This window comes from Malaclemys terrapin, chromosome 9 (genome assembly GCF_027887155.1).
Source record: "Malaclemys terrapin pileata isolate rMalTer1 chromosome 9, rMalTer1.hap1, whole genome shotgun sequence".
NCBI classification, from domain to species: Eukaryota; Metazoa; Chordata; order Testudines; family Emydidae; genus Malaclemys; species Malaclemys terrapin.
Window position 1 is genome coordinate 45,117,372 of NC_071513.1, and position 27,776 is coordinate 45,145,147.

Sequence of the window (27,776 nt, forward strand, 5' to 3'; positions counted from 1 at the left end):
ACCCAGGGTTGTGAGTTCAATCCTTAAGGGGACCATTTAGGGATCTGGGGCAAAAATCTGTCTGGGGATTGGTCCTGCTTTGAGCAGGGGGTTGGACTAGATGACCTCCTGAGGTCCCTTCCAACCCTCATATTCTATGATTCTATTCTATGATTCTTACCATTGCTTAGCTGATTTGTGTCATGTGTGCAGGAAAAGCAACATGTATTTTTCTGCAATCAAAGTAGTTTAAAAGCACCTCTGTAGCCACTCACTCAGTCACCCCCACCCCAGTGCCTGGAGGGCTTTGATAGCTGCAGCTGCCACAGCTGTACACACCAGCTGTGAAAATCTTCACCTTCTGCTTCCTTCAAAGGCCTGTGGAATGAAGGACCATAAAAGTGGGCAGTGCACCTCTTGCCTGATCCCGAGAATTCAGCAAGGCTGCAAGCGCATCATTATTTCTCATTTGCTTCCTTTGATTTCTAGTCAAGACAGCATCCATTCCGGCTCTGAGCATTCTGGCAACCACAAGCCAGGAAGCATCAGCCTCCGATCTCCTCCCTGTGCAATTAACAGCCAGTCAACAAAAACCAGAGCAAAACATCCCCACTGAAACAGGCTCCAACCCCCTCAAACTACTCAGCAGCCCAAGCTGCACACCTGCGAGGTCTGCAAGCCACAGGGGAGGGGAATGCATACCAAAGCCTTGATCTCTTCATAGAAGATAACTGGCCAGCCAAACCCTGTTTAAATCCTGGTAGCACCAGTTACCATGGCAGGATGGAACACACAGAGTGACAATCACACGCATTCTTGTCCCAAACCCCTTTAGTTGTAAGACGTTGGTTCTGGCCCATGAACTCTGCATCAATGCAAAGCACGGGTATCACATGCTTGCAGTGGGACACATCAATTTCCCCCTAATATTTAAGCTAAACTCCTCCTCCCTTCACTACCAGCCTCAGCTTCTCATCCCATCCTCTGACACTGGGAATGATTCCCTTCCTTCATTGCTGCCCTGAAGGCTTTTATTCCTTCCCATATGCCAGTAGATGGGATTCCACCCACAACCCAGCCGCCAGCATGCAGCATGAAAAGCTGCGTTCAGTCGCTCTGAGAGCTGAAAACCTGCTTGTTTACTTTCTTGCTGGTTATGCTGGCTCCGGGGCATTCTAGTGGCAACACCAGCACTCGGCGTTCAAGAATTAAACCTGTTTTCATTGGCACCAGTAGTCACTTGGATCCAGGTCTGTTTACACTAACTAGGAAAGGGGGTTGAAAAGAACAGCTAGCAATGGGAAGCCAACAGCCGTTTCTATTATGCCGCAATTTCTGTGTCCCAGTGCAGGGAGAGAGTTTGAGTCCTAATGAAGCATAACCTTGTGTGATAGCAATTTACTGCGGCCAATAGGAGGCAGCATTGGGAGATTACGCCCCCCCCCCCCAGCATAGTGCTCCTCTAGGATGAAGAAGTTACTCACCTTGTGCAGTAATGATGGTTCTTCCAGTAGTGTTCCTATTGGTGCCCCACTGTAGGTGTGTCTCCCTCTCTGCGCTGCGGATTGCAGAATTTCGGAAGCAGTGTCTGTTGGGCCTGCACATGCGCGGTCTCTCCTTGTGCTGTGCCACAAGGCTAGCCAGTGCGTGCGGGCTAGTCCTCAGTTCCTTCTCTACCCAGAGTCATAGCGAGAACTCCAAAGTAGAAGGAAGGAGGGCAGGTCATGGAGCACCCATAGTGACACACATCTCAAAGAACCATTGTTACTGCACAAGGTTAGTAACTTCTTCTTCGAGTAGAGTCCCTGTGGGTGCTCCACTGTAGGTGACTCCCAGCAGTACCTGCACTGGAGGGCTGGGACTTTGGAGTCGGGTCAGTCACAGATGACCGTACTGTGTAGCCAAAGATGGTATCAGAGGCAGAGTCCCCAGTGATCGCATGATGTTCCGTGAAGGTGTGGGCTGACACCCACGTTGCCGCTCTGCAGATCTCTAAGATGGGGACGTCCTTCAAGAAGGCGAGAGATGAGAAGATCGATCTTGTGGAATGTGTACGGATCGAGTCTGGAGGGGTCATGTTACAAATTTGGTAGCAGTGTCTGATGCAATTCAAGAACCACTTGGAGAGTCTTTGGGCTGATATTGCTGAGTCCTTAGACCTTTCTGCCACAGAGAGGAACAGTCTAGGGACTTTCTGAAGGCCTTTGTCCTACCAAGATAGAATGGACAGCACAATATGGGGAGAAGGTGACCAGCCCTCTGTGGAAAAAGAAGTGGTTCGGGACTATTTAGAAAAACTGGACGTGCACAAGTCCATGGGGCCGGATGCGCTGCATCCGAGGGTGCTAAAGGAGTTGGCGGATGAGATTGCAAAGCCATTAGTCATTATTTTTGAAAACTCATGGCGATCGGGGGAGGTCCCGAATGACTGGAAAAAGGCTAATGTAGGGCCCATCTTTAAAAAAGGGAAGGAGGAGGATCCGGGGAACTACAGGCCAGTCAGCCTCACCTCAGTCCCTGGAAAAATCATGAAGCAGGTCCTCAAGGAATCAATTATGAAACACTTAGAGGAGAGGAAAGTGATCAGGAACAGTCAGCATGGATTCACCAAGGGGAAGTCGTGCCTGACTAACCTAATTGCCTTCTATGAGGAGATAACTGGCTCTGTGGATGAGGGGAAAGCAGTGGATGTGTTATTCCTTGACTTTAGCAAAGCTTTTGATACGGTCTCCCACAGTATTCTTGACGCCAAGTTAAAGAAGTATGGGCTGGATGAATGGACTGTAAGCTGGATAGAAAGGGGCAACAAAAATGATTAGGGGTCTGGAGCACATGACTTATGAGGAGAGGCTGAGAGAACTGGGATTGTTTAGTCTCCAGAAGAGAAGAATGAGGGGGGATTTGATAGCAGCCTTCAACTACCTGAAGGGGGGTTCCAAAGAGGATGGAGCTCGGCTGTTCTCAGTGGTGGCAGATGACAGAACAAGGAGCAATGGTCTCAAGTTGCAGTGGGGGAGGTCCAGGTTGGATATCAGGAAAAACTATTTCACTAGGAGGGTGGTGAAACACTGGAATGCGTTACCTAGGGAGGTGGTGGAGTCTCCTTCCTTGGAGGTTTTTAAGGCCCGGCTTGACAAAGCCCTGGCTGGGATGATTTAGCTGGGAATTGGTCCTGCTTTGAGCAGGGGGTTGGACTAGATGACCTCTTGAGGTCCCTTCCAACTCTGATATTCTATGATTCTATGATTCTATGAAAGCTGGCTAGATCGTCGGGCTCAACAGGTAGTGATCAATGGCTCCATGTCTAGTTGGCAGCCGGTTTCAAGCGGAGTGCCCCAAGGGTCGGTTTTGTTTAATATCCTTGTTATTGTTATTGATCTGGAGGATGGTGTGGACTGCACTCTCAGCAAGTTTGCAGATGACACTAAACTAGGAGGCACGGTAGATACACTAGAGGGTAGGGATCGGATACAGAGAGACCTAGACAAATTAGAGAATTGGGCCAAAAAAAACCTGATGAGGTTCAACAAGGACAAGTGCAGAGTCCTGCACTTAGGACGGAAGAATCCCATGCACTGCTACAGACTAGGGACCGAATGGCTAGGTAGCAGTTCTGCAGAAAAGGACCTAGGGGTCACAGTGGACGAGAAGCTGGATATGAGTCAACAGTGTGCTCTTGTTGCCAAGAAGGCTAACGGCATTTTGGGCTGTATAAGTAGGGGCATTGCCAGCAGATCGAGGAACGTGATTGTTCCCCTTTATTCGACATTGGTGAGGCCTCACCTGGAGTACTGTGTCCAGTTTTGGGCCCCACACTACAAGAAGGATGTGGAAAAATTGGAAAGAGTCCAGCGGAGGGCAACAAAAATGATTAGGGGGCTGGAGCACATGAGTTATGAGGAGAGGCTAAAGGAACTGGGATTGTTTAGTCTGCAGAAGAGAAGAATGAGTGCGGATTTGATAGCTGCTTTCAACTACCTGAAAGGGGGTTCCAAAGAGGGTGGATCTAGGCTGTTCTCAGTGGTACCAGATGACAGAACAAGGAGTAATGGTCTCAAGTTGCAGTGCGGGAGGTTCAGGTTGGATATTAGGAAAAACTTTCTCACTAGGAGGGTGGTGAAGCACTGGAATGGGTTACCTAGGGAGGTGGTGGAATCTTCTTCCTTAGAGGTTTTTAAGGTCAGGCTTGACAAAGTCCTGGCTGGGATGATTTAGTTGGGCTTAGGTCCTGCTTTGAGCAGGGGGTTGGACTAGATGACCTCCTGAGGTCCCTTCCAACCCTGATATTCTATGATTCTATATTTTTTGTCCACCCACTTGCACGTCAGGACCACCAAAGCTGGGTTTGCCACACCATCTTAGCTGGATCTAGGATGGCCTCATTAATTGGGAGGGCATTTTTGGAAGCGGATGAGGCATGGAGGGTATCAATGAGCTGGTGGTGCGTGTCTTTAACCTCCTCCAGTGGTATGTGGAGAGCGTCCGCCATTCTTTTCATGGTGATGGCATGACCACTTCATCCAGTGAAGAAGAGGATACAGCCTTAGGTCTTACCTCGTCCTCCTGTTTCTCCACGTCTTGAGGCCCTGAGGCCCCTGATGCTGTGGCCAAGGGAGCATGTCTGGGAGGTTCTTGGGCAGTGCTCGGTGCCCTTGAGGCAGACTGTCTGTGCACTGCCCAGGGGTCCCAGTATAGCAATTGCAGTGGCATAGGGCCTGGTGGCGGTGCCCATGGGTGGTGCACCAGGATGGTGGTGGTGCCATCTGGTGGTGTATTCCCAGACCCTGTTAATAGTGGGTCCCATATGGAGTTTGGGAGGAGTATTGTGAAACTCCTTCTGGCTTGATATCCAATCCCTCGCTTGGCATTGGAGGGGCATGGCATGATAGTGGGGAAATACCCTCAGTTGACCATGGCTTGGCGCTATGATCTTGGTACCGAGGGACAGAGAGTCAAGCTTCCAACATGCTCATGATGGAATTCCGTCGATACCAAGTGTCCTAGTGTTGGGGGACATGGGGACCTCGCCCATACCCATCTCTCCGGTGCCGGGTGGGCTGATGCCACTGGCGGTACCAACATCAGCTTGCGTACCAGGAGCATCTTAGGGTGTTTGCCCTTGTGTCTCTGTACCGAAGATTCGGTGCCCATGCCCAAAGGGTCCGTGGGCCTATCAACGGTACTGGACACTGACGGTCGCTGTGAGGTGTAGGTGCCAGACGATCTCGTTGCCGAGGATACTGAGTGAGATGGTGATCACTTTTGGCTATCCCTGGGCTTGCTGAGGGAACTTCCCACTCTCTTTTTCGACTTGTGAAAGGAGTCCCTGGCCCATTTCTGCAACTCACTATCCTTCAAAGTCAAAGGCTGAGGGGAAGACTCATGACAGTCGGAGTGCTGGGGTCAAAGAGCTGCATCCATACAGATGATTTTCTGGCGGCGCTCTCTGTCCTTGTGGGATCTTGACAGAGGGAACACTACTGTTGGATGTGGCCCTCACCGAAGCAGCGAAATGCACTGGGAACACTTGTCCGCAGCCAGGAATCACCTCACTACAAATTTCAGAGTAGCAGCCGTGTTAGTCTGTATCCGCAAAAAGAAGAACAGGAGTACTTGTGGCACCTTAGAGACTAACGAATTTATTAGAGCATAAGCTTTCGTGGACTACAGCCCACTTCTTCGGATGCATATAGAATGGAACATATATTGAGGAGATATATATACACACATACAGAGAGCATAAACAGGTGGGAGTTGTCTTACCAACTCTGAGAGGCCAATTAATTAAGAGAAAAAAAACTTTTGAAGTGATAATCAAGATAGCCCAGTACAGACAGTTTGATAAGAAGTGTGAAAATACTTACAAGGGGAGATAGATTCAATGTTTGTAATGGCTCAGCCATTCCCAGTCCTTATTCAAACCGGAGTTGATTGTGTCTAGTTTGCATATCAATTCCAGCTCAGCAGTCTCTCGTTGGAGTCTGTTTTTGAAGTTTTTCTGTTGTAACTGCAATACTTCTTGAAGCCCAGAGAGCCAGGTATACACTTGTCCAGGGGGTTCCCCACCACCACCGGGGTTGAGCAAAAGAACAAAGTCTTTTCTTTCTTCTTTTTTCAGGTGTGGCCAAATAAAGAGTCAGAATAAAGTTAGAAGGTTTCTAAAAGCTGAAGTTTAACAAATGAAAAGGAGAGTTAACGATCCACTAACTGACAAGTAATGGCTCCATCTCTAGCCAGGGGTGGTTGAGAAGGAACTCAGGGGGGTTAGCCTGCACTGGCTAGCCTTGTGGCAATGTGCGGGCCCAAGGGACACTGCTTCTGAAGTTCTCCAATCAGCAGCACGGGGCCGCAAACACACCTACAGTGGGGCACCCATAGGGACACCACTCAAAGAAGAATGTCTGCTTTGAACGGATTTAAACTGGAGCACTATAGCAGAGGGCAATGGCTCTTTATGCCACAATGAAATCAATGTGCCAGCGGCTGTCATTGTAACGCAGGCGAAACTATAAAATCAACAACACTTAAACAAGAATTTTAATAAATTCAAACATTTTAAGAATCAATTCAGCAGGTCTGGCTCAGGCCAATTCATACACCGTCTGCTGCTGGAGGAAGCGACCCAAGGGCAGCTGCAAAGTGCAGCTATTTCCAGATGAGGATCCTCCTCTCCGCTGCATGACTGGCACCATGCTCAGAAATGCAAATTCCCATCCATGCGTTGGGCCTTTCATGGGAACAACAGCAGCAAATACTTAGGACCTACGCGGCACTTTTAACTGAGGGTCACATCTCACTTTGCAATGGTAAGTAAGGCTCATTATCTTATTCTCCAGAGGGGGAAACCGAGGCACAGTACTGGCAGTCAGCTTGCCCAGGGTCACACAAGCGGAGTCAGTGACAGAAGCCAGCTCTCCAATGCCCTACACATGCATACACCTCCCAGGTTTCCTACATTTCTTCCCCCTTTTCCCCACCCAATAACTTAGCAAGTTTTCAGAAGCTCAGCACAGTCCACCTATTTCCATGTTGCCAGCAAACCTGAACAGTGACAGCAGCAGAGCTGGGGGTTAACTGGTTATTTACTATGAAAACAGCTGATATGCCGTAACAACCCCTCGCTTGTAGGCACAAGGGTAAGTGGCGCTCGTGTTCCCAGGAGGATGCTGCATGGAGTTAAAGAAGCTGTGAGGCCTCCTGTCTGCACAGGGCAAACACAGGCAGAACCCCGTACGGTGAGCGGACTGCAGTCTGTAATGCTTGTATCCTCACGTGCTTCCATGCGCAAGGCAGTGCTAGCATCCTCAGGGAACTGAGTCCAGACAGGCTAAGGGACTTGACCAACATCACACAGAAAGTCTGTGACAGAGCAGGGAATGGAATCAAGTCTCCCAAGTCTCAGGCTAGTGCCCGGACCATCCCTTCTCCACCCCAGTCCTGCTCAGTGCACCCACCAGGGCTCTAGGGCCCAGATCCTTATAGGTATTTCAGTGCCTAACTCAACACTCCAGAGGTGTGGGAGTTTCCCTTTGGAAGGGAAGAGTGAGCATTGACAGGGCAGCACTGCAGCTCTCAGTGCTTCAGCCTGCTCCTCCGTGCTTGGCCTGCGAGGGTGCCAGCAGTTCCTTTGCAAAATTACAGACGAATGTACTACAAGTAACTGCACATTAATCCTGCTGACCTTTAAACATTGCGATCCCAAAGGAAAAGCATATTTTGAGCATGATCTGCTCATTCCCTCCGGAGATCTGGGGAGAGCCAAACAGCCTGCTCCGGCGCTCTCAGCATGGGCTTTACACCTCCTGAGTTATTAACACAGAGACAGGCAGGCTTCCTTTGGGACGCTCGCCTCGCCAGCCATGCCCGATCATCAGAACTCTACAAGGCGAGCAAATCACCTTTTTATTTTTGTTCATCAGGCTGCTTCATAGCTGCCATTTGTCTCCCGGACAGGAACGGGACACAAACAAATCACAGCTTTACTAGCTCCACTCCGCTGAAGGGACTCCTGCAAACATGACGTATAAATCATCCAGAGGAGCAGCAGGACACTGGAGTTTAGAACTGACTGGAGACCAGATCTTAAAAAATCATTTCAAAAGTAGTTATACCAAGGTAGAGTTAAGATGACGGCTTGGAAGAAATCTCATCTCACTGCTGCCAAAACCCAAAAGGCAGATGGGGTCAGAGAAAGTAAGTGCCCCAAGCGGCAGGACAAGAGGGGTAAGTGGGGCAATCAGCAGCCAAAACTGCACACCCCACTCCCTGTGGCAGCATGAGCTGACAGGGGTTTGATGGGTATCTACTGGGGGGAGGGGGCAGAACAGAACTGCTGGCCACTGAAAGGGCTCCAGGTCCATTTCCAAGGCACCATGGCAGCTCAGTCAATGAGTCACTCAGCCACACAGGGCTTCCCTGGGGACATCACAAGGAAAAGGAGTAGAATTGCTCCAGTGTAACAAACCCATGGCTGGCAGCACGGACTGAGCACAAGATGGAGGAACACAAGTACTGCGCTGTCTGCAACACCTCCCATCAGGAGAGCCCAAAGCACATTATACACTCCAAAGCCGAACCCTTCCTTTTAGAACTGAGTGATGGCTGCAAAGCACCAGAACTCCAAGGCAAGGAAGTGGAGAGTTAAGGGCACCACACCTGTGATCCTACTGGCAATGACACACGCATTATTCTGATCGGAAATGTAAAGTTCATCGCAACACAACCACTTTAACTCTGACCTACACAATGTTTGGGCAGGGGGGAGGGGGTTAAAGTATTTGTGGTGTTCTGTTATTGATAATTTGTGTTATCATAGCACCTAAGAGCCCCAGTCACAGACCTGGGTATCTAATTTTTTTAAGGGATCCTGCTACATAGGAAATGGAATATTTTAGTGTAACACTTATAATTGAGGTTTCATGAGAATAATCTATACTTAGATGGTTTAAACAGGAAGAGTCTAACACTATGCATTTATGGCAGAATGATGGGATTTTGTAGATAGGCTTTTCAGGCTGATCAATACTCATAGCAGCATCATTATTGCATATAAAACAGGAGTCACACAGCAATGACTCAAGTTCATCAATTTTGCTTTTCAGAGGGTTTGGCATTGTAATTAGATCTTGCGATCACTAGTGAAAGAACAGCATTTATGAGAGGTCAGAGTTAAGGGGATTGCATTTTGAAGAACTTCAAAATTTGTACAGGTTTCAGAGTAGCAGTCGTGTTAGTCTGTATCCGCAAAAAGAACAGGAGTACTTGTGGCACCTTACAGACTAACAAATTTATTTGAGCATAAGCTTTCGTGGGCTACAGCCCACTTCTTCGGATGCACAGAATGGAACATATATTGACGAGATATATATACACAAACAGAGAGCATGAAAAGGTGGGAGTTGTCTTACCAACTCTGAGAGGCCAATTAAGTAAGAGAAAAAAAAATGTACATTGGCCAAACCGGACAGTCTCTACGCAAAAGAATTAATGGACACAAATCTGACATCAGGAATCAGAACATTCAAAAAACAGTAGGAGAACACTTTAATCTGTCTGGTCATTCAATGACAGACCTGCGGGTGGCAATTTTGCAACAGAAAAGCTTCAAAAACAGACTCCAATGAGAAACTGCTGAGCTTAAATTGATATGCAAACTAGATACAATCAATTTAGGCTTGAATAGAGACTGGGAATGGCTGAGCCATTACAAACATTGACTCTATCTCCCCTTGTAAGTATTCTCACACTTCTTATCAAACTGTCTGTACTGGGCTATCTTGATTATCACTTCAAAAGTTTTTTTTCTCTTACTTAATTGGCCTCTCAGAGTTGGTAAGACAACTCCCACCTTTTCATGCTCTCTGTATGTGTATATATATCTCCTCAATATACGTTCCATTCTATGTATCCGAAGAAGTGGGCTGTAGCCCACGAAAGCTTATGCTCAAATTTGTTAAAAGTTTGTACACCCAACTATAAGGCTTGTGAAGTTACTTGTGAAGTAACTCCCTGCTCTCCATGTGTCTGTATATAATGCCTGCATCTGTAGCTTTCACTCTATGCATCCGAAGAAGTGAGGTTTTTACTCACGAAAGCTTATGCCCAAATAAATCTGTTAGTCTTTAAGGTGCCACCAGACTCTTTGTTGTTTTTGTAGATACAGACTAACACGGCTACCCCCTGATACTTAACTATAAGGCTGTGTTTGCTATTTTGTGGGCAGTATGAGATTTATGATCTATTCATCGCTCTGCTTTCAAATGCCTGGGCTTTGGAAGTGAGGGAATGGGTAAGTACAACATGATCAGGAAGTGACTGTAATGGTCTGTTTTTTTTAAATGAAGTTATTGATCATTATCAAATTTCCCTTTTGTGCACGTGAGTGTGTGCGTGCATGTGCGGTTAAATAAAGTCTTAATGGGTCAGATGGGTCCTCAAACTTATAAATTAGATTGAAGAAGAGGAGCATTGCCAAAGTTAAGACTCCCAACTGAGTCCTGCCTTTTTTTGCACAGCCCTGACAATATACAGGTCAACTAAATTATAATAATAAGTATTAACTAGGTCTTATATAGCACTCTTTATCATAGAATCGTCAGACTGGAAGGGACATCAGGAAGTCATCTAGTCCAGTCCCCTGCACTCATGGCAGGAATAAGTATTATCTAGACCAGTGATTCACAAACAATGGCTTGCGATCCCCCTTTAATGGGGTCACCAGGGCTGGTTTATACTTGCTGGGGACCAACCCCACTGCCCCAAGCCTGAGGGCTTCAGCCCTCGGCGGTGGGATTTAGGTTACAGGCCCCCTGCCCGGGGGCTGAAGTCCTTAGCATAGCAAGCAGGTGCCTGGGGGGCCAACGAAGAGGGGGGCAGCACGTCCAACAGTTCGGCGGCGGGGCCATCACTCCCTCTGGGAGCAAAGGACCTCCCGCCGAATTGCCGCCATGGAATGAAGCGGTGCTAGAGCTGCTGCCGCCGAATTGCCACCGATCGCGATCGTGGAATTGTTTCTTGTTTTTTTTTTCTCCCTGCTTGGGGCAGCAAAAACGCTAGAGCTGGCCCTGAGTGGGGCTTCAGCTTTGGCCCCCACACCTGGGGCAGTGGGGCTCAGGCAGACTCAGGCTTCTGTCCCCCCTCCTGGGGTCGTGTAGTAATTTTTGTTGTCAGAAGGGGGTCACGGTACAATGAAGTTTGAGAACCCCTGATTTAAACCATCTCTTACACGTTTGTCTAACCTGCTCTTAAAAACCTCCAATGAGGGATATTCAGCAACCTCCCTATGCAATTTATTCCAGTGCTTACCACCCTGACAGTTAGGAAGTTTTTCCTAATGCCCAACCTAAACCTCCTTGCTGCAATTTAAGCCCATGGCTTCTTGTCCTATCTTCTGTGATTAAGAACAATTTTTCTCTCTCCTCCTTGTAACAACCGTTTATGTATCAGTAGATATTTTATCAGTAGATCTCAAAGCACTTCCCAGTGTTTACTGCATTTCTCCTCATACCCCTGTAGGGCAGGGCAGTGCTGTTATCCCAGTGTACGGATGAGGTAGATGTTCTACAAGCATGTTCAAAAAAGACCATTTTAACATCTTATGAGGTAAAATTCTCAAAAGCAACTCATTGACCCCACTGATTTACTGTGAGATTTAGGCTCCTAAACGCCTCAGTCACTTTTGAAAATGGGACTTTCCAATGCTTTCAAAATGTTACCCTTAATCTCAAAAAGCTCTCAGACTCCGACTTTAAGGCCAGAAGGGACCACTGTGATCATCTAGTCCAGGGGTGGGCAAACTACGGCCCACAGACCACATCTGGCCCATGGGACCATCCTGCCCGGCCCCTGAGCTCCTGGCCCTGGAGGCTCGCCCCCGGCCCCTCCCCTGCTGTCCCTCCCCCTCCCCCGCAGCCTCAGCTCACTCACTCGCTCCGCCGCAGGCGCAATGCTCTGGGCAGCAGGGCTATGAGCTCCTGGGGCAGTGCAGCTGCAGAGCCGCCCTGACCTGGTCTCTGTGCTGCATGGTGGCGATGGCAGCAACGTAGCCCAGCTCCAGCTGGCCGCGCAGCCAGCCACCGGTGCTACAGGCAGCATGGTAAGGGGACAGGGAGCAGGGGGGGGTTGGATAGAGGGCAGGGGGTGGGGGGGTGGATGGTGGTTGGGGGGGAAACAGGGGGTTGAATGGGGGCAGGGGTTCCGGGGGCAGTCAGGGGACAGGGAGAGAAGGGGTGTTTGGATGGGGTAGGGGTCCCGGGGAGGTTGTCAGGAATGAGAGGAGGGGTTGGATGGGGTGGCGGTGGCCCAGGGACAGTCAGGGGACAGGGAGCGGGGTGTGTGTGGATGGGGCAGGGGTCCCAGAGGGGCCGTCAGGGAACGGGGGTGTTGGATGGGGCAGGAGTCCCGGGGGGGGGAGGGGAGATAGAAGGTGGGGGCCGGACCACGACCCCCTCCCCTAACTGGCCCTCCATACAATTTACGAAACCCAATGCGGCCCTCAGGCCAAAAAGTTGGCCCGCCCCGATCCAGTCTGACCTCCTGCACATTGCAGGCCACAGAACCTCACTCACCCACTCCTGTAACAGACCCCAACCACTGGCAGAGTTTGACGTCCTCAAATCATGATCAAAGACTTCAAGTTACAGAGAATCCACCATTTACACTAGTTTAAACCTGCAAGTGACCCGTGCCCCATGCTGCAGATGAAAGCGAAAACCCTCCAGGGTCTCTCTGCCAATCTAACCCAGGGGAAATTCCTTCCCGACCCTAAATTTGGCAATCAATTAGACCCTGAGCATGTAGGCAAGACCAACCAGACAGATACCTGGGAAAGAATTCTCCATAGTAATTCAGAGCCCTCCTCATCTAGTGTCCCGTCTCCAGCCACTGGGGATTTTTGCGACTAGTAGTTGCCGATGGGCCACATCCACTGTAGGCCATCCTATCACACCATCCCCTCCATAAACTTATCACGCTCAGTCTTGAAGCCAGTTAGGTTTTTTGCCCCCCCCTACTCCCCATTCAATTTGATCAACATTTCCAAACCATAATCCAGGTGTCACTGAGATTATTATTGATTTGCACTGCTGTAGCACTTGAAGCCCTCAGTCAGGACAGGGGTCTGACTGCGCTAGGTGCTGTACAAACACATATTGAGAGAGAGTTGCCCCAAAGAGCTTGCCATCCAATCTAAGACAACACTCAGTATGTGGGTGTGATAAATAATCAGACTCTGGGATATCGCCTTGTGCTAAGTGTGGTGTAGTCCGTTCCATTTTTTAAATAAACGTAAATAAAGAAAAATGTTGCAATAACCCTGAAAATGCAACAGCATGAGAATAGGGAACAATATCATCCTTGTAATGCAACCTCAACTATCACCTCTCAAAAAGAACAGCAGTACTTGTGGCACCTTAGAGACTAACAAATTTATTAGAGCATAAGCTTTCGTGGACTACAGCCCACTTCTTTGGATGCATATAGAGTGGAATAAATATTGAGGAGATATATATACACACACATACAAAGAACATGAACAGGTGGGAGTTGTAAGTTGGTAAGACAACTCCCATTGTAAGTTGGTAAGACAACTCCCACCCGCTCACGCTCTCTGCATGTGTGCATACACATCTCCCCAATATCCACTCCACTCCACATGCATCCGAAGAAATGGGCTGCAGTCCACGAAAGCCCACACTCCAATAAATTTGTTAGTGTGAGTGTGAGAATACAAGGGGAGATAGATTCAATGTTTGTAAGATTCAATGTTTGTAATGGCCATTACAAACATTGAATCTTACAAACATTGAATCTATCTCCCCTTGTAAGTATTCTCACACTTCTTATCAAACTGTCTGTACTGGGCTATCTTGATTATCATTTCAAAAGTTTTTTTTTCTCTTACTTAATTGGCCTCTCAGAGTTGGTGAGACAACTCCCACCTGTTTATGCTCTCTCTGTGTGTGTGTCTGTGTGTGTGTGTGTCTCTCCTCAGTGTTTGTTCCACTCTGTATGCATCCGAGGAGGTGGGCTGTGGTCCACGAGAGCTTGTGCTCTGGTGGATTTGTTGGTCTCTAGGGTGCCACGAGTGCTCCTGTTCTTTTTGCGGATACAGACTAACACGGCTGCTACTCTGAAATCTTCTCTAGTGAACACATAAAAACTTTGACAGCAGTTACACCTTTCAGTCAGATTTTATCCGATAACAGAGAAGGTTTATTGTTTCAGAGAAGTGCAGCTGCTGATAGATGGAAACTTCTCTAGCAGTAGCTGTACTTCAAGGTATAGTTCAAGTATCCTCTTCCCCCACAACAAAATTTTGTGTTTATTTCCTAAACAGGGAAGATGGCTACACACACACACAATGTACTCAACACACAACCCCAAAAGCATGGAAACAAAAAAACTACCTTAGATTAAAAAGAACAGGAGTGCTTGTGGCACCTTAGGGACTAACAAATTTATTAGAGTGTGGGCTTTCGTGGACTGCAGCCCACTTCTTCGGATGCATGTGGAGTGGAGTGGATATTGGGGAGATGTGTATGCACACATGCAGAGAGCGTGAGCGGGTGGGAGTTGTCTTACCAACTTACAACTCCCACCTGTTCATGCTCTCTGTATGTGTGTATATATATCTCCTCAATATTTATTCCAGTCTATATGCATCCGAAGAAGTGGGCTGTAGTCCACGAAAGCTTATGCTCTAATAAATTTGTTAGTCTCTAAGGTGCCACAAGTACTCCTGTTCCTTCTGCGGATACAGACTAACACGGCTGCTACTCTGAAACCTATCACCTCTCAGTAATAAGCCACACTCCTACAGTGCAGAGACCTGCAGAGAGAGCCCTGCTTTCTACAGCTCCAACAGTGCAGGCTCCATCACTTGAGCTACAGCTTCACTTTTAGAAAGACCCTCTTGAACTTTCTAAGCTGCAAGCAGCCGACACAAGGGGAAGATGCTGAAACACCAACATACCTGCTAAATGGGGCATCCAGTGTCGGCAACCCTGACAAAGCTACAACAGGAGGTACAAAAAGAAAAGCTAATTGCAAGGAACTGTTAATGCTTAGGCTGAAATTTAAACCCACAGTCCCACAGGCAGGAAAGAGAGAGCTGGTATAGCCCACCTCTCGGACATAGAAAAACCAGGACAGAGGGTCTTTCATTACCAGCCATCAGATAACACTAAGCAGTAGGGAAGATGCATATTGCTGTATCAGAAAGTCTTTCATTTGCAAATCTGCATTAACAATGCGCCAATGAAGAAACATTTCAGATACTGTCAGACCTGAATGGTGCACACAGGTAAAATGAGTGGAGACATTCCCAGGCCACAGGATGATAGGATGTCTCCTGGATGATATTCTAGAGCAATAATAATATTCTTTCACATCTATAGTTAGGGTGACCAGACGTCCCGATTTTATCGGGACTGCCCCGATATTTGCTTCTTTGTCCCGCGTCCCGACCAATGTTTGGTTGGGGCACTGGACAAACAAGAAATTTTGCCCTCCGCTCTGGTGCTCACGCCCCACCTGCCCCGGCACCACCCCCTTTTTCCCCCATTGGCTCCCTCCCCAAATCCCTGCCCTGGCCCCGCCTCTTCCCCAACCACGCGGCATTCCTCCTCCCTCCCAGGCTTGCAGCTGCATGGCGGAGCAAGCCTGGAGGGAGGGGGTGGCGGCGGTGCCTGGATCCTGGAGCTGGTGAGTCAGCTCCGGCACCCAGGCACCGGGCGGGCAAAGGGGGGCTGGCAAGGGAGGGAGACGGGGGGGCTCAGCTCTGAGCCCCCCAGCACGCCAGAGGGCTCCTACCCGGGCTGCTGCACACCAGGGCTGGGAGCGCAGCCTGGAGGCTGCTTCAGCCCTGCAGCCCGCGGGGCAGCGCGGTGGGTCCGGGCAGGGGCAGCGCGGAGCAGGCAGGGGCCAGGTGGGCAGCACGGGGGCGTGGGCCGAATCCCTGCTGCTGCCAGGGAGCCCCGCGCCTCTCCCTCCCGCTTGCGGCTGCGGCTCCTTCCTGGCGGGACGCGCCCCCCGGCCTGCCCCGGGCACATGCGGTGTGCGTCCAGCGGCTCCTTCCCGGCCAGAGGGAGACTAGGCATGGGGGACGCGCACTGCATGTGGCTGGGGCGGCGGGAGGCGCGTCCCGTTAGGAAGGAGCCGCAGCCGCGAGCGGGAGGGAGAGGCGCGGGGGTCCCCGGCAGCAGCGGGGATTCGGCCCATGCCCCCGCGCCGCACACCCGGCCCCTGCTCGCTCTGCGCTGCCCCCGCCCGGACCCACCGCGCACTGCATATGCCCGTGGAGGGCCGGGAGGCTCCGCGAGGAGGGCAGCATGCTCGGCCAGGGCCTGCTAATGCCTCCGGCCCCTTTGAAACTTTTTTTTTTTTTGCTCCGCCCCCCCCCCTCTTTTTTTGCTCGCCCCTCCCCCTTGCGTCCCGATATTTTATAGCGCTGATCTGGTCACCCTATCTATAGTGTCCAGCATCACAGTATTTCAAGTAACTTCTACAAACACTAGCTAATGAATTCCTCAGAATCATGTTGGAAGAAGTTGGTCAGAGAAAGTGTGGGACTCTTACTGAATGGGGAGTGGCAACCTAGTGACAGAGGATGTGGAAAAAGCTAATGTACTCAACGCTTTTTTTGCCTGTCTTCATGAACAAGGTCAGCTCCCAGACTACTGCACTAGGCAGCACAGTATGGGGAGGAGGTGATCGGCCCTCTGTGAAGAAAGAAGTGGTTCAGGACTATTTAGAAAAGCTGGATAAGCACAAGTCCATGGGGCCGGATGCACTGCATCCAAGGGTGCTAAAGGAGTTGGCGGATGCGATTGCAGAGCCATTGACCATTATCTTTGAAAACTCATGGCGATCGGGGGAGGTCCCAAATGACTGAAAAAAGATTAATGTAGTGCTCATCTTTAAAAAAGGGAAGAAGGAGTTTCCGGGGAACTACAAGCCAGTCAGCCTCACCTCAGTCCCTGGAAAAATCATGGAGCAGGTCCTCAAGGAATCAATTTTGAAGCACTTAAGAGGAGAGTAAAGTGATCAGGAACAGTCAGCATGGATTCACCAAGGGGAAGTCATGCCTGACTAACCTAATTGCCTTCTATGATGAGATAACTGGCTCTGTGGATGAGGGGAAAGCAGTGGACGTGTTATTCCTTGACTTTAGGAAAGTTTTTGTTACGGTCTCCCACAGTATTCTTGCCAGCAAGTTAAAAAAGTATGGGCTGGATGAATGAACTATAAGGTGGATAGAAAGCTGGCTAGATCATCGGGCTCAACAGATAGCGATCAATGGCTCCGTGTCTAGTTGGCATCAAGCGGAGTGCCCCAAGGGTCGGTCCTGGGGCCAGTTTTGTTCAATTTCTTCATTAATGATCTGGAGGATGGTGTGGATTGCACCCTCAGCACGCTGGAGAGTAGGGATAGGATACAGAGGGACCTAGACAAATTAGAGGATTGTGCCAAAGAAATCTGATGAGGTTCAACAAGGACAAGTGCAGAGTCCTGCACTTAGGATGGAAGAATCCCATGCACTGCTACAGACTAGGGACCGAGTGGCTACGCAGTAGTTCTGCAGAAAAGGACCTAGGGGTTACAGTGGACAAGAAGCTGGATATGAGTTAACAGTGTGCCCTTGCTGCCAAGAAGGCTAACGGCATTTTGGGCTTTATAAGTAGGAGTATTGCCAGCAGATCGAGGGACGTGATCATTCCTCTCTATTCAGCACTGGTGAGGCCTCATCTGGAGTACAGTGTCCAGTTTTGGGCCCCACACTACAAGAAGGATGTGGAAAAATTGGAAAGAGTCCAGCGGAGGGTAACAAAAATGATAAGTCATGTGCCCCAGCCCCTTAATGAGGAAAGGCTGAGGGAACTGAGATTATTTACTCCGCAGAAGAGAAGAATGAGGGGGGATTTGATAGCTGCTTTCAACTACCTGAAAGGAGGTTCCAAAGAGGATGGATCTAGACCAGCGGTGGGTAAACTTTTTGGCCTGAGGGCCACATCGGGTTTCTGAAATTGTATGCAGGGCCAGTTAGGGGAGGCTGTGCCTCACCAAACAGCCAGGTGTGGCCCGGCCCCCACCTCCTATCCGACCCCACCTTCTCCCTGACTGCCCCCGAACCCCTGCCCCTAACTGCCCCCCACTGCCCCATCCAACCCACTCTCCTTTCTGACTCGCCCCCCAAGGACCCCTGTTCCCCGCCCTCTGACCACTCCAACCCCTATCCACCCGCCCCGACCACCACCCCGAACTCCCCTGCACTCAATCCAACCCTCCTTGCTCCCTGCCCCCTTACAGCGCCACCCAGAGCACCAGGACAGGCAGCTGTGCCACCCAGGTGGAGCCAGCCACACCATCACGCATCACAGAGCACCGGGTCAGGCTGTGACTCTGCAGCTGCACTGCCGGCAGGAGCTCACAGCCCCACCGCCCAGAGCATTGCGCAGTGAGCTAAGGCTGCAGAGGAGGGGAAACAGCAGGGGAGGGGCCGGGGGTTAGCCTCCCGGGCCAGGAGCTCAGGGGACGGGCAGGAGGGTCCTGTGAGCCGGATGTGGCCCGCGGGCCGTAGTTTGCCCACCTCTGATCTAGACTGTTCTCAGTGGTACCAGATGATAGAACAAGGAGTAATGGTTTCAAGTTGCAGTGGGGGAGGTTTAGGTTGGATATTAGGAAAAACTTTTATACTAGGAGGGTGGTGAAGCACTGGAATGGGTTACCTAGGGAGGTGGTGGAATCTCCTTCCTTAGAGGTTGTGACAATGCGGTTCTGGCGGAACCCAACTGAGAGTGCCAACTCAGGACAAATTGCTCAAATAGGGCAGTTACAGCCCAAGGCTGGGGTTTTTTCCACCTCTAAGGCAAACCAAACCAGCCAGACTAGGAGGACTTCGGTCTCACCCCCTGGCTAACCACAAGTCTCACAAGCAATCTCCTTAGACACTCCAGTTTCCCAGTATTACCACCAGTGCCACTCATTATGGGGACAAATGGTTATGAAAACCAATACCCCAGTAAAAGAAAAAGGTTCTCCTGATCCCAAAGGACCAAGCCCCAGACCCAGGTCAATATACAAATCGGATCTTACCCACAAATCACGCTGTTGCCAATCCTTTAGAATCTAAAATCTAAAGGTTTATTCATAAAAGGAAAAAGATAGAGATGAGAGATAGAATTGGTTAAATGGAATCAATTACATACAGTAATGGCAAAGTTCTTGGTTCAGGCTTGCAGCAGCGATGGAATGAACTGCAGGTTCAAATCAAGTCTCTGGAATACATCCCCCGCTGGGATGGGTCCTCAGTCCTTTGTTCAAAGCTTCAGCTTGTAGCAAAGTTCCTCCAGAGGTAAGAAGCAGGAATGAAGACAAGATGGAGATCAGGCATCAGCCTTATATAGTCTTTTCCAGGTGTAAGAACACCTCTTTGTTCTTACTGTGGAAAATTACAGCAAAATGGAGTCTGGAGTCACATGGGCCAGTCCCTGCATACTTTGCCGAGGTACAAGGCGTATCTGCCTTCTCTCAATGGGTCCATTGTATAGCTAATGGTCCTTAATGGGCCATCAAGCAGGCTAGGCAGAGCTAATCTCAGCTTGTCTGGGATGTCACCCAGAAGCATAGCATAAGTTTGCCATACAGACAGTATAGAGCCAATATTCATAACTTCGACTACAAAACTTATACACACATATAGACAGCATAATCATAACTAGTAAACCATAACCTTGTCCTAGACACCCCATTTGACCCCCTTTATACAAGATTTGGGTGCCACTACAGGACCTTGGTTGCAACAATGATCTATACGGTCCCAGTTTATGTCAATAACGTCACAGAGGTTTTTAAGGTCAGGCTTGACAACACCCTGGCTAGGATGATTTAGTTGGGGATTGGTCCTGCTTGAGCAGGGGTTGGACTAGATGACCTCCTGAGGTCTCTTCCAACCCTGATATTCTAGGATTCTATGTTCTGCACTGATCCTGATGGCATTTTACATGCAGGTACAAGACAATATCCCTGCCCAAAGGAGCTTATGATCCAAGTTAAGACACGACAGTGTGAATTTTACAACTGGGTGCTAGCAGAGAAAACAAGGGCTGGCATCTCAGAACACCCTGGCAAGGCAGGCAGGCAAGCGTTATACCCTTTTTATAGCTGGATAAAGAGGTTAAATGACTTCCCCAAAGCCACACAGAACATCAGTACAGAGCCAAGGCAAAACCCAGACAGATGGGCAGTGAGGGGTCACTGGCCCTCACTCCCCTCTGCCTCCAATTTCAAAACAACAACAACAAAGCAGGTAAATACCACAACTGCATCAATTATCACTGTGTTTATTTGACCAGATCTTCTGTCCCCAGGCTCTCATCTCTGTCCCTTTTCAGACCACTAGCTCTCAAAGGCAGATACTGTCTCTTCCAGGGCCAGCTTTAAGCCGATTCGGCCGATTCCCCGGAATGGGGTCCCACGCCTAAGAGGGCCCCGCAACATCCGGGGCTGCTGGTGGAGCGGAAAAAAAAAAAAAAAAAAAGCTGCGTCCTGCTTCTTCCCCCTCCCTCTAGCGCTTGCGCTGCCATACAGCTGATCAGCGCAAGCCTGGGAGGGAGGGGGAAGGAGGAGGAATGCGGCGTGCTTGGGGAAGAGGCGGGGCCAGGGCGGGGATTTGGGGAGGATCCAATGGGGCAGGGAGGGGGCGGAGTCGGGGCGGGGGGGGGGGAGGCGCGAGACAATTCACATCCCGGTGTGGGGCCCCGCACCTGCTAAAGCCGGCCCTGGTCTCTTCTACAGCACTTGGTTTGCTTCACACACAGCTCAGTGGCTTTTGGATGCTATGGTAATACCGAATGAATGAGAACCACTACGAGCATGGAATCCTGACACTCAGCCCTGAGGTCTAACCACTAGGGAACACAAACACAAATAAAGAAGACTAGATTTCATTGGCATCAATTGGGGTGTGAAAAACCCAACACAACCCCTAACTCTGTTCCCTTGGCATTACAAGACAGTCTTTAATTACATGATCACATGCCAGATAATTCAACCACATACCATTTTTCTCTCCGCTTATACTTCTACACCAGGGGTAGGCAACCTATGGCATGTGTGCCGAAGGCGGCACATGAGCTGATTTTCAGTGGCACTCACACTGCCCCCCCCCCCCAAGGACCCCTGTTCCCTGCCCTCTGACCGCTCCAACCCCTATCCACACCCTTTTTATGGCTCTGCATTTTAATTTAATTTTAAATGAAGCTACTTAAACTTTTTAAAAATCTTATTTACTTTACATATAACAATAGTTTAGTTATATATTATAGACTTATAAAAAAAGACCTTCTAAAAATGTTAAAATGTATTACCGGCACGCGAAACCTTAAATTGGAGTGAATAAATTAAGACTTGGCACACCACTTCTGAAAGGTTGCCGACCTCTGTTCTACACATACAGCAGTTTGTTAGATTTTGCCATTCTCGAGTACTTACATTCCTTGCCCTATGGGTCAGGCTATCTTTACCAGCTGCCACAACTAGGAGCAATTTTCTTTTAAGGTCTGGCCTGGAATAGTTTTGTCAGCAGACACAGGCTACAGCTTCTCTCTTCATCCAGCAGCAGCACAACCTTCCTTAGGTGCAATTCCAGACATGAGGCAGTTAACTACAATGTTAATTTACCTACACACAGCACAGCTTTCCCTGTGACCCAACAGGAGTGGAAGGGATGGCTCTCAGTGATTGGCCATCTCCGTGATGAGATGTACTGTGGGATAATGCCTGGTATATTACACTGGGGTTTTCCTTTAATGAGTAGAAAGAAAAATAAATGCTTTGTATCTTGCATTTTGAGTATGTTGCACGGAGCAGCAGCAGATCAGTGGAATAATCACAGAGCTTGGAACAGGCTCGCGAGAAAAAGAGCATTATATCCACAGGCATATTCTCCCCTTGAGAGCAACTGTGCCTTTATTCTCTACAGAAAGCACCATGTGTGCAATGGCACAGTATACAACTGCTCAACTGTAATACACATACATTAATCCTGCGGACACTATCGGGAGCTGGGGGCACTTTTCTCAGATCACAGGACGACATGAGAACCCGCCAGCAGCAAAGGGCTTAATGAAATATGTGTGAAAGGGCAGGAGTTTAAATCAATTCAGTCTCCCAACACCCAGAATACACTTTAGATCTCCCATCACGGCCACCGCATCACTGGCTTGGCTGTGCTCGGGGGAGAGATTGGGAAGGGAGGCAAAGACCCTCGGTGGCATGGGGCATAATATTTACATAATGCCTTTCATCTGAGGATCTCAAAGTACTTCACAGATATTACTGATGGAGCCTCAAAAACCCTCTGTGGGCTAGTTCACATGCTACAGTGACGGGGCCTTATAGGCAGCTGGGTAGGTCATGGGAACACTGAGCAACAAAAAATTAAGAGATGTGCCCATGGCCACACACTGCTGGGCACAGACAGAACCAGAACCAGGTCTACTGACTCCTAGTACCCTGGTCTCAGCACTAGATCAGACTCCCTCTACAGAGAGAAGATGGGGGGATGAGGTGAGAAAGAAGAGGCAAAAAGAATGAATGAGAAACAGGAAGCAGCAAAACAAAGAATTTGTTTGTACACATGCAATGAATAACATGCTCCCAAGACAAGCATAAATCTGTGTGGTTTGGTGACATTAACAAACCATTCTGACTTTTCTCCCAAGGTTTGCCACATCACCATAGCCCCACAATGGTATTCCAGAGGCTGGGTGTACATTACCCCTTATATTCGCTTTGGGAAGCTGCAAAAACACAACTGATAGGAGCATACAGATTGCTGAAATGAACATTACCTCACTTCTAATCACCTAGCTAAATGGACTATTTATAATCACCTCCTAACGTCCGAAAGGATAATGTTGATTGATAATTATTCATTAGATGAAGTGCTGATTAAATGACTTGAGGAGTCACGGGGGGATAACGGGAATTAAAGGAGGATGCGCTATTATGTCCTTCTGGAAATGAGAGAACATGTCAAACGCCAAGACGTGGAGCAATAAAGGTGACACCGGTAGGGATCCACACATCAGGTTCGGTTGCCCCTCACACTAATACAGGCTCTTTTCATTAAGGTTTTCAAATTTCATTTCAACCCATTTGTAACGGTGGACGTTAAATACAGCATAGACATTGCCGCCTGATGCTAGCGCATGAGCCCCAGGAAGTGAAAGCGATGACTGCGCTCTCTGGCCAAGGGGCGGCAGGGTGCGTCTTGCTGTGAGAACAGAAGAAGGGACACAGGACCTACCTCCTGGAGCTTAAAATGCTGCAGACACAGCTGGGCCAGTATGAATTTGAGACCGTTTCTGACATTCCCGGAGATCCTTGCTGAAAGGCCCGCACAAAGGAGTGTGCTGTGAGGATGGGGACAGGGCAGCCAGGACGGCCTTACACAACTGAGGGTGAGCAGAGGACACAAAGGGAGCAGCAAGCTCTGCTGGCTGTGCAGATCAAAAAGGAGTGAGAAAGGAGAGCAGAGACATGTGCCAGGGCAGAGCCATGCCCGGCACTGAGGGTCAGAAGCTGGGAGCTGCTGGATGGCTCTGAAGGGAGGTGCAGAGCCATCAGAGGAAGGTGATTTGAGCAGCAGCATTTGGGATGGGATGGGGGAGGGGTGGGAGATGAGGTGAGGAGCAGGGTGGCCAGGAGGAGCCGTTTGCTTTAGTGGAGGTGAGAGGCGGCCAAGCCATTTGGGACGGGTGGGGATCAGGGTTAGTGGTGGTGCAGGAGAGCGACAGCACACGGCACAGACAGTGGATGGAAGGAGACTAGGGTAACCAGACAGCACGTCTGAAAAATCAGGACAGGGGATGGAGCGGTGTGTGTGTGTGTGTGTGTGTGTGTGTGTGTGTGTGTGTGTGTGTGTGTGTGTGTGTGTGTGTGTGTGTGTAAATAGGCACCTATATAAGACAAAGCCCCAAATATCGGGACTGTACCTATAAAATCGGGACATCAGATCACCCTAAAGGAGACAGGACACTGAGACTGTGCACTGGGTGATGGGAGAACAAGAGAGGCTTGGAGGATGTTGAAGAAGTTTGAGCTCAGCATGCGTCGGAGGTTTGAGTCTGCACAGGAGAGGAGAGGGAGACTGGGCTTGGCAACTGAAGAGGCCCTGAAAGCGGACAAGGACGCACCGGAAAGGAGGAGACTGAAGACAGAACCCAGAGAAGCCAACAGAGAGGGGAAGACGGAAGAGGAGATCCAAGGAATAGCCAAGACTTAGAGCACAGGAGCAGGGAGAGATCAAGGGAGGCAGCCCCACGGTAGGCAGGAAGAGAGCCCATGGACCTAAGCAGGAGGCGGCCCTGGGAGGATATTTTCAGGGGAGGCGAGGATTGCAGAGCAGAGGAGATCAGGGCATCAGCAGAAAGTCAGGAGCTGAAAGGCAAAGGGAAGGAGGCAGCAGTTGGAGAGCCAGGTGGGGTGAAGGAATGGGACTTGGGGTCTGTGTGAGCGCGTGGCCCAGAGAAGTCAAAAGTGAGTGGAGTCAGGGCTTAGGAGCTAATAAGAAACATTTGGGGATCCAGGAGTGGGTGTCTGTGTTTGCGGGAGCAGAATCAGAAAGCTCTTTGCATATGTTCTCTTGAAGAAATGGCCACAGTCCTGAGGAGAAAGGGAGGAGGGGAAGCAAGTTTGGGATGCAAAGCTAGAGAACTATGGGCTCAGGAGACAACCCGAGCAAGGCCTGGCTACTGGCATAGTTAAGAGCTGCATTGCTAATCACGAACCGTGCTGGAACAGCAACACTGCAAGCAAAGGAGCAGTGCAGTAGTTAGAGTGGGGCACAGAGAGGGGCAGAGCTGGGTCCTACACACACAGTCCCAGACCATCCCTTTCTAATAATGCATGTGCAAAAGCTTCCAGCACCCGGGAGCAAGACAGAACCATCAGCAGCCAGGGAAATCCTCCAAGTAAAGCCAGAGCACATTTCTGGAGCAGACAAAGGCATTTTTAAGGGGAGCTAAAACAATGTCTTGGAGCACTCACTCCCCATCCATCATAATGTAAAGCACAGACTGGGAGAAATCAGGGACAATTTGCTAAATAAACTGAATTGTTTCTGAGTAGCAGCCGTGTTAGTCTGTATCCGCAAAAAGAATTGTTTCTGGCTCCATCTCCAGAATGCCCCTAAAGGACAGGATCTTACAAGATGGAGAGTGAATTGCAGATTGGTGGGTCAGCATAGAGCACCAGAGGGCCCAGATTCTCATGCTGCAGCACTCAAATCCCTGGATAAACATTTCAGCTCCGGGGAAAGGTACCTGGGGTTTTCAATATGTCAGACTCTGGATTCAACTTGCAAGGGCATAGGAAGATGGGACACAAAGCGCCAGGGCTAAAACAGGGAAACAGAGAAGTTACTTTACAGCGTGCACGTTCCATAAATGAGCTTTCAGTGTTTACATATAAAGTTTAGGAAAGAGACAACGTGTGTGAATGATACTCCAGGGAATGTTATGCCGGAAGAATTCCAGAAACTTTAAAGTGCCAGGTTTAAGTATGTGTCAGATGCTTTCAGATAAATAAAATGCTTTTATGCAGACTGTGCCAATAAATCTCAGTAACAACTCGCAGTTTCTGGATTTCTTCTGCCACAGCATCTTAACCATCCTTCTGTCACCCTGGGCTGCATCAGAAACTTCAGCAACAAAAGCCAGTTCGTAAGGCCATCATTTCGCTAACACTCTGTGCTTTCTGGTGGGGGACATTTTCTCAAAGTGGTTCCCACCTCTCCCCAAAGTTCCACACCACTTTGCAGTGGTACACGTCCTCAAACCGCCATCCCGCCCCAGGCAACTGCATTTTATTGGGCACGAGGAAGAGAGGAAAGTGAGTCCTAAGATAGTGACAAATGTTTGCAAAGCTGAAGCGTTCAAGATCCAGGCTAAGTGGCTTTCTAACACAAACATAGCAGCCTTGGGCTTGTGCCTGGGAACCAGACAGTGACCGTGAGGAGCCTGGGTCAGGAAGCAGCAGGGCCGGCTCCAGGCACCAACCCACCAAGCTTGTGCTTGGGGCGGCGCGGTGCTCCAGCTCTGGCCGCCGGGGAGAGCGGAGCCCCGGGCAGGCTCGCCACCCTCCCCCCGGCGCTCTGGCCGCCGGGGACAGCGGAGTCCCGACTGGGACTCGCCGCCTTCCCCCCGGCGCTCTGGCCACCGGGGACAGCGGAGCCGCGGCGGGCTCGCCGCCCTCCCCCCGGCGCTCTGGCCGCCAGGGAGAGCGGAGCCCCGACTGGGACTCGCCGCCCTCCCCCCGGCGCTCTGGCCGCCGGGGTCAGCGGAGCCCCGACTGGGACCCGCTGCCCTCCCCCCGGCGCTCTGGCCGCCGGGGAGAGCGGAGCCCCAGCTGGGGTTCGCCGCCCTCCCCCTGGGGCTCTGGCCGCCCTCCCCTGCCGCGCGCGGGGGGGGGGGGCGGGGGGGGGCGGCCGGAGGCTTTTTTGCCTGGGGTGGCAAAAAAGCCAGAGCCGGCCCTGGGCAGCAGCCATCTGCATGAGATCTTAGAAGATGTCAGCTCAGCCACTGGAAGGTGCAATGTAGGCACACCCAAGCTAGCCTCAATCCAGCTAACCACAGCAGCACAGGCAGTGGGATAGGGTAGTCACCCAAGTACAATCCCACCCGGAACCCGAGGAACATACTCAGTCAGCTGACCTGTGTTGCTGCAACTACTGTGAGCGAGCTAGCTCTGGTTCGCCGACTGTAGTGGAGACATACCCTGTAATGCACCTCCATTGTGGGCCGGTCCAAAGCCGCTGCAATATCTTGGAGGGGCCACCAAATGTGCAGCACTGGTGGTAGGTTTCCAGCACACGCCAAGGGGCAGCACAAGCCAGAATACTGCCCATAAGTCACTTTGGGACAATGTTGGAAACTATTATTCCATTAGTTATGATTTTTCCCTGCATCATGCAGGAGATCCCTACGCTCTCCCCTCAAGCTCTCTGGGGGGAGGGATGCGGACGCCTTTGGAACAATTATTTCTCTGTTACCTCAGTGCTGCACTGGCGCTCTGGAGATTCACCCTTCACCCACAGAGCAGGGGCACCACAGCCAAAACTGCTGCAAGCTTCTCCCACGCCACTCTCCCTTCCCTCTTGCTCCTGTGGTCCCTCCCTGGTAGGGTTGGAGTTCACTCCCCAGGGCCCGCTCACCCCTTTGCCTCTGTTGAAACTGCATACAAGAGGGACAATCAGTGCCAGCCGCAGTGACGTTTTCTGCAATGTGGGCACTGGATTGTTCCAGGGTGGCTGCCCCATGTGAATGAAGTAGATCCAGCTCCCCTGCCAGAATGGGTGTTCCCTACTTGGCCAATTAAAAGGGCAGGGCAGCACTTGGGGCCTATAAAGTGGGTCCCAGTAAGCCGGAACAGATGGGCGTAGCCAGGAAGGGCAGGTGAGAGTTGTCAGAGACCGGGGGAGACCGGGAAGCCAGCAGAAGTTGGTTCCTGGGAGAACACTGAAGGCAAGAAAGCAGCAGTGGGGGTTGCCTGCTGGCTCTAAGCCAGAGCCAAGGGCCAGGGAGGGCTGAAGAGAGCAATGCAGGGGCGCATCCACTGACATCTCCAGGGCTGGACTAACCACTTTCCTGGACCCAAAGGAACCATGACAGGGCTGAGGGGGCAAGGGATGCTCCCAACAGAGAGGCTGTGGGGTTGCAGAGTGGGGCAGGACTCCAGTTGGAAGGGGAAAGGAGCTGGGGCATAGTGAGGGGTGCCAGGGCTGACTGGGAAGCCAG

At 50.3% G+C, this 27,776-nt stretch overlaps 2 protein-coding genes across 5 annotated transcripts in view; one reads left to right on the forward strand and one right to left on the reverse strand.

Annotated features, from left to right (window-relative positions):
* The window catches only part of MID2 (midline 2), a 432,473-nt gene that overhangs the window by 387,069 nt on the left and 17,628 nt on the right, over positions 1-27,776 (reverse strand). The window contains exon 1 of one of the 4 annotated variants that reach the window (XM_054039812.1): positions 5,844-5,932. The exons of the other annotated variants lie outside the window; for them this stretch is intronic. The gene's annotated coding sequence lies outside the window, so the exon portion shown is untranslated. Of the gene's footprint in view, positions 1-5,843; positions 5,933-27,776 lie in introns of those variants that run through there. 4 annotated transcript variants of the gene reach the window in all.
* The window catches only part of LOC128843160 (uncharacterized), a 56,643-nt gene continuing 36,972 nt past the window's right edge, over positions 8,106-27,776 (forward strand). Inside the window, exon 1 of the mRNA XM_054039754.1 lies at positions 8,106-8,202. Within this exon, the coding sequence (XP_053895729.1) occupies positions 8,106-8,202 (97 nt within the window). The remainder of the gene's footprint in view (positions 8,203-27,776) is intronic.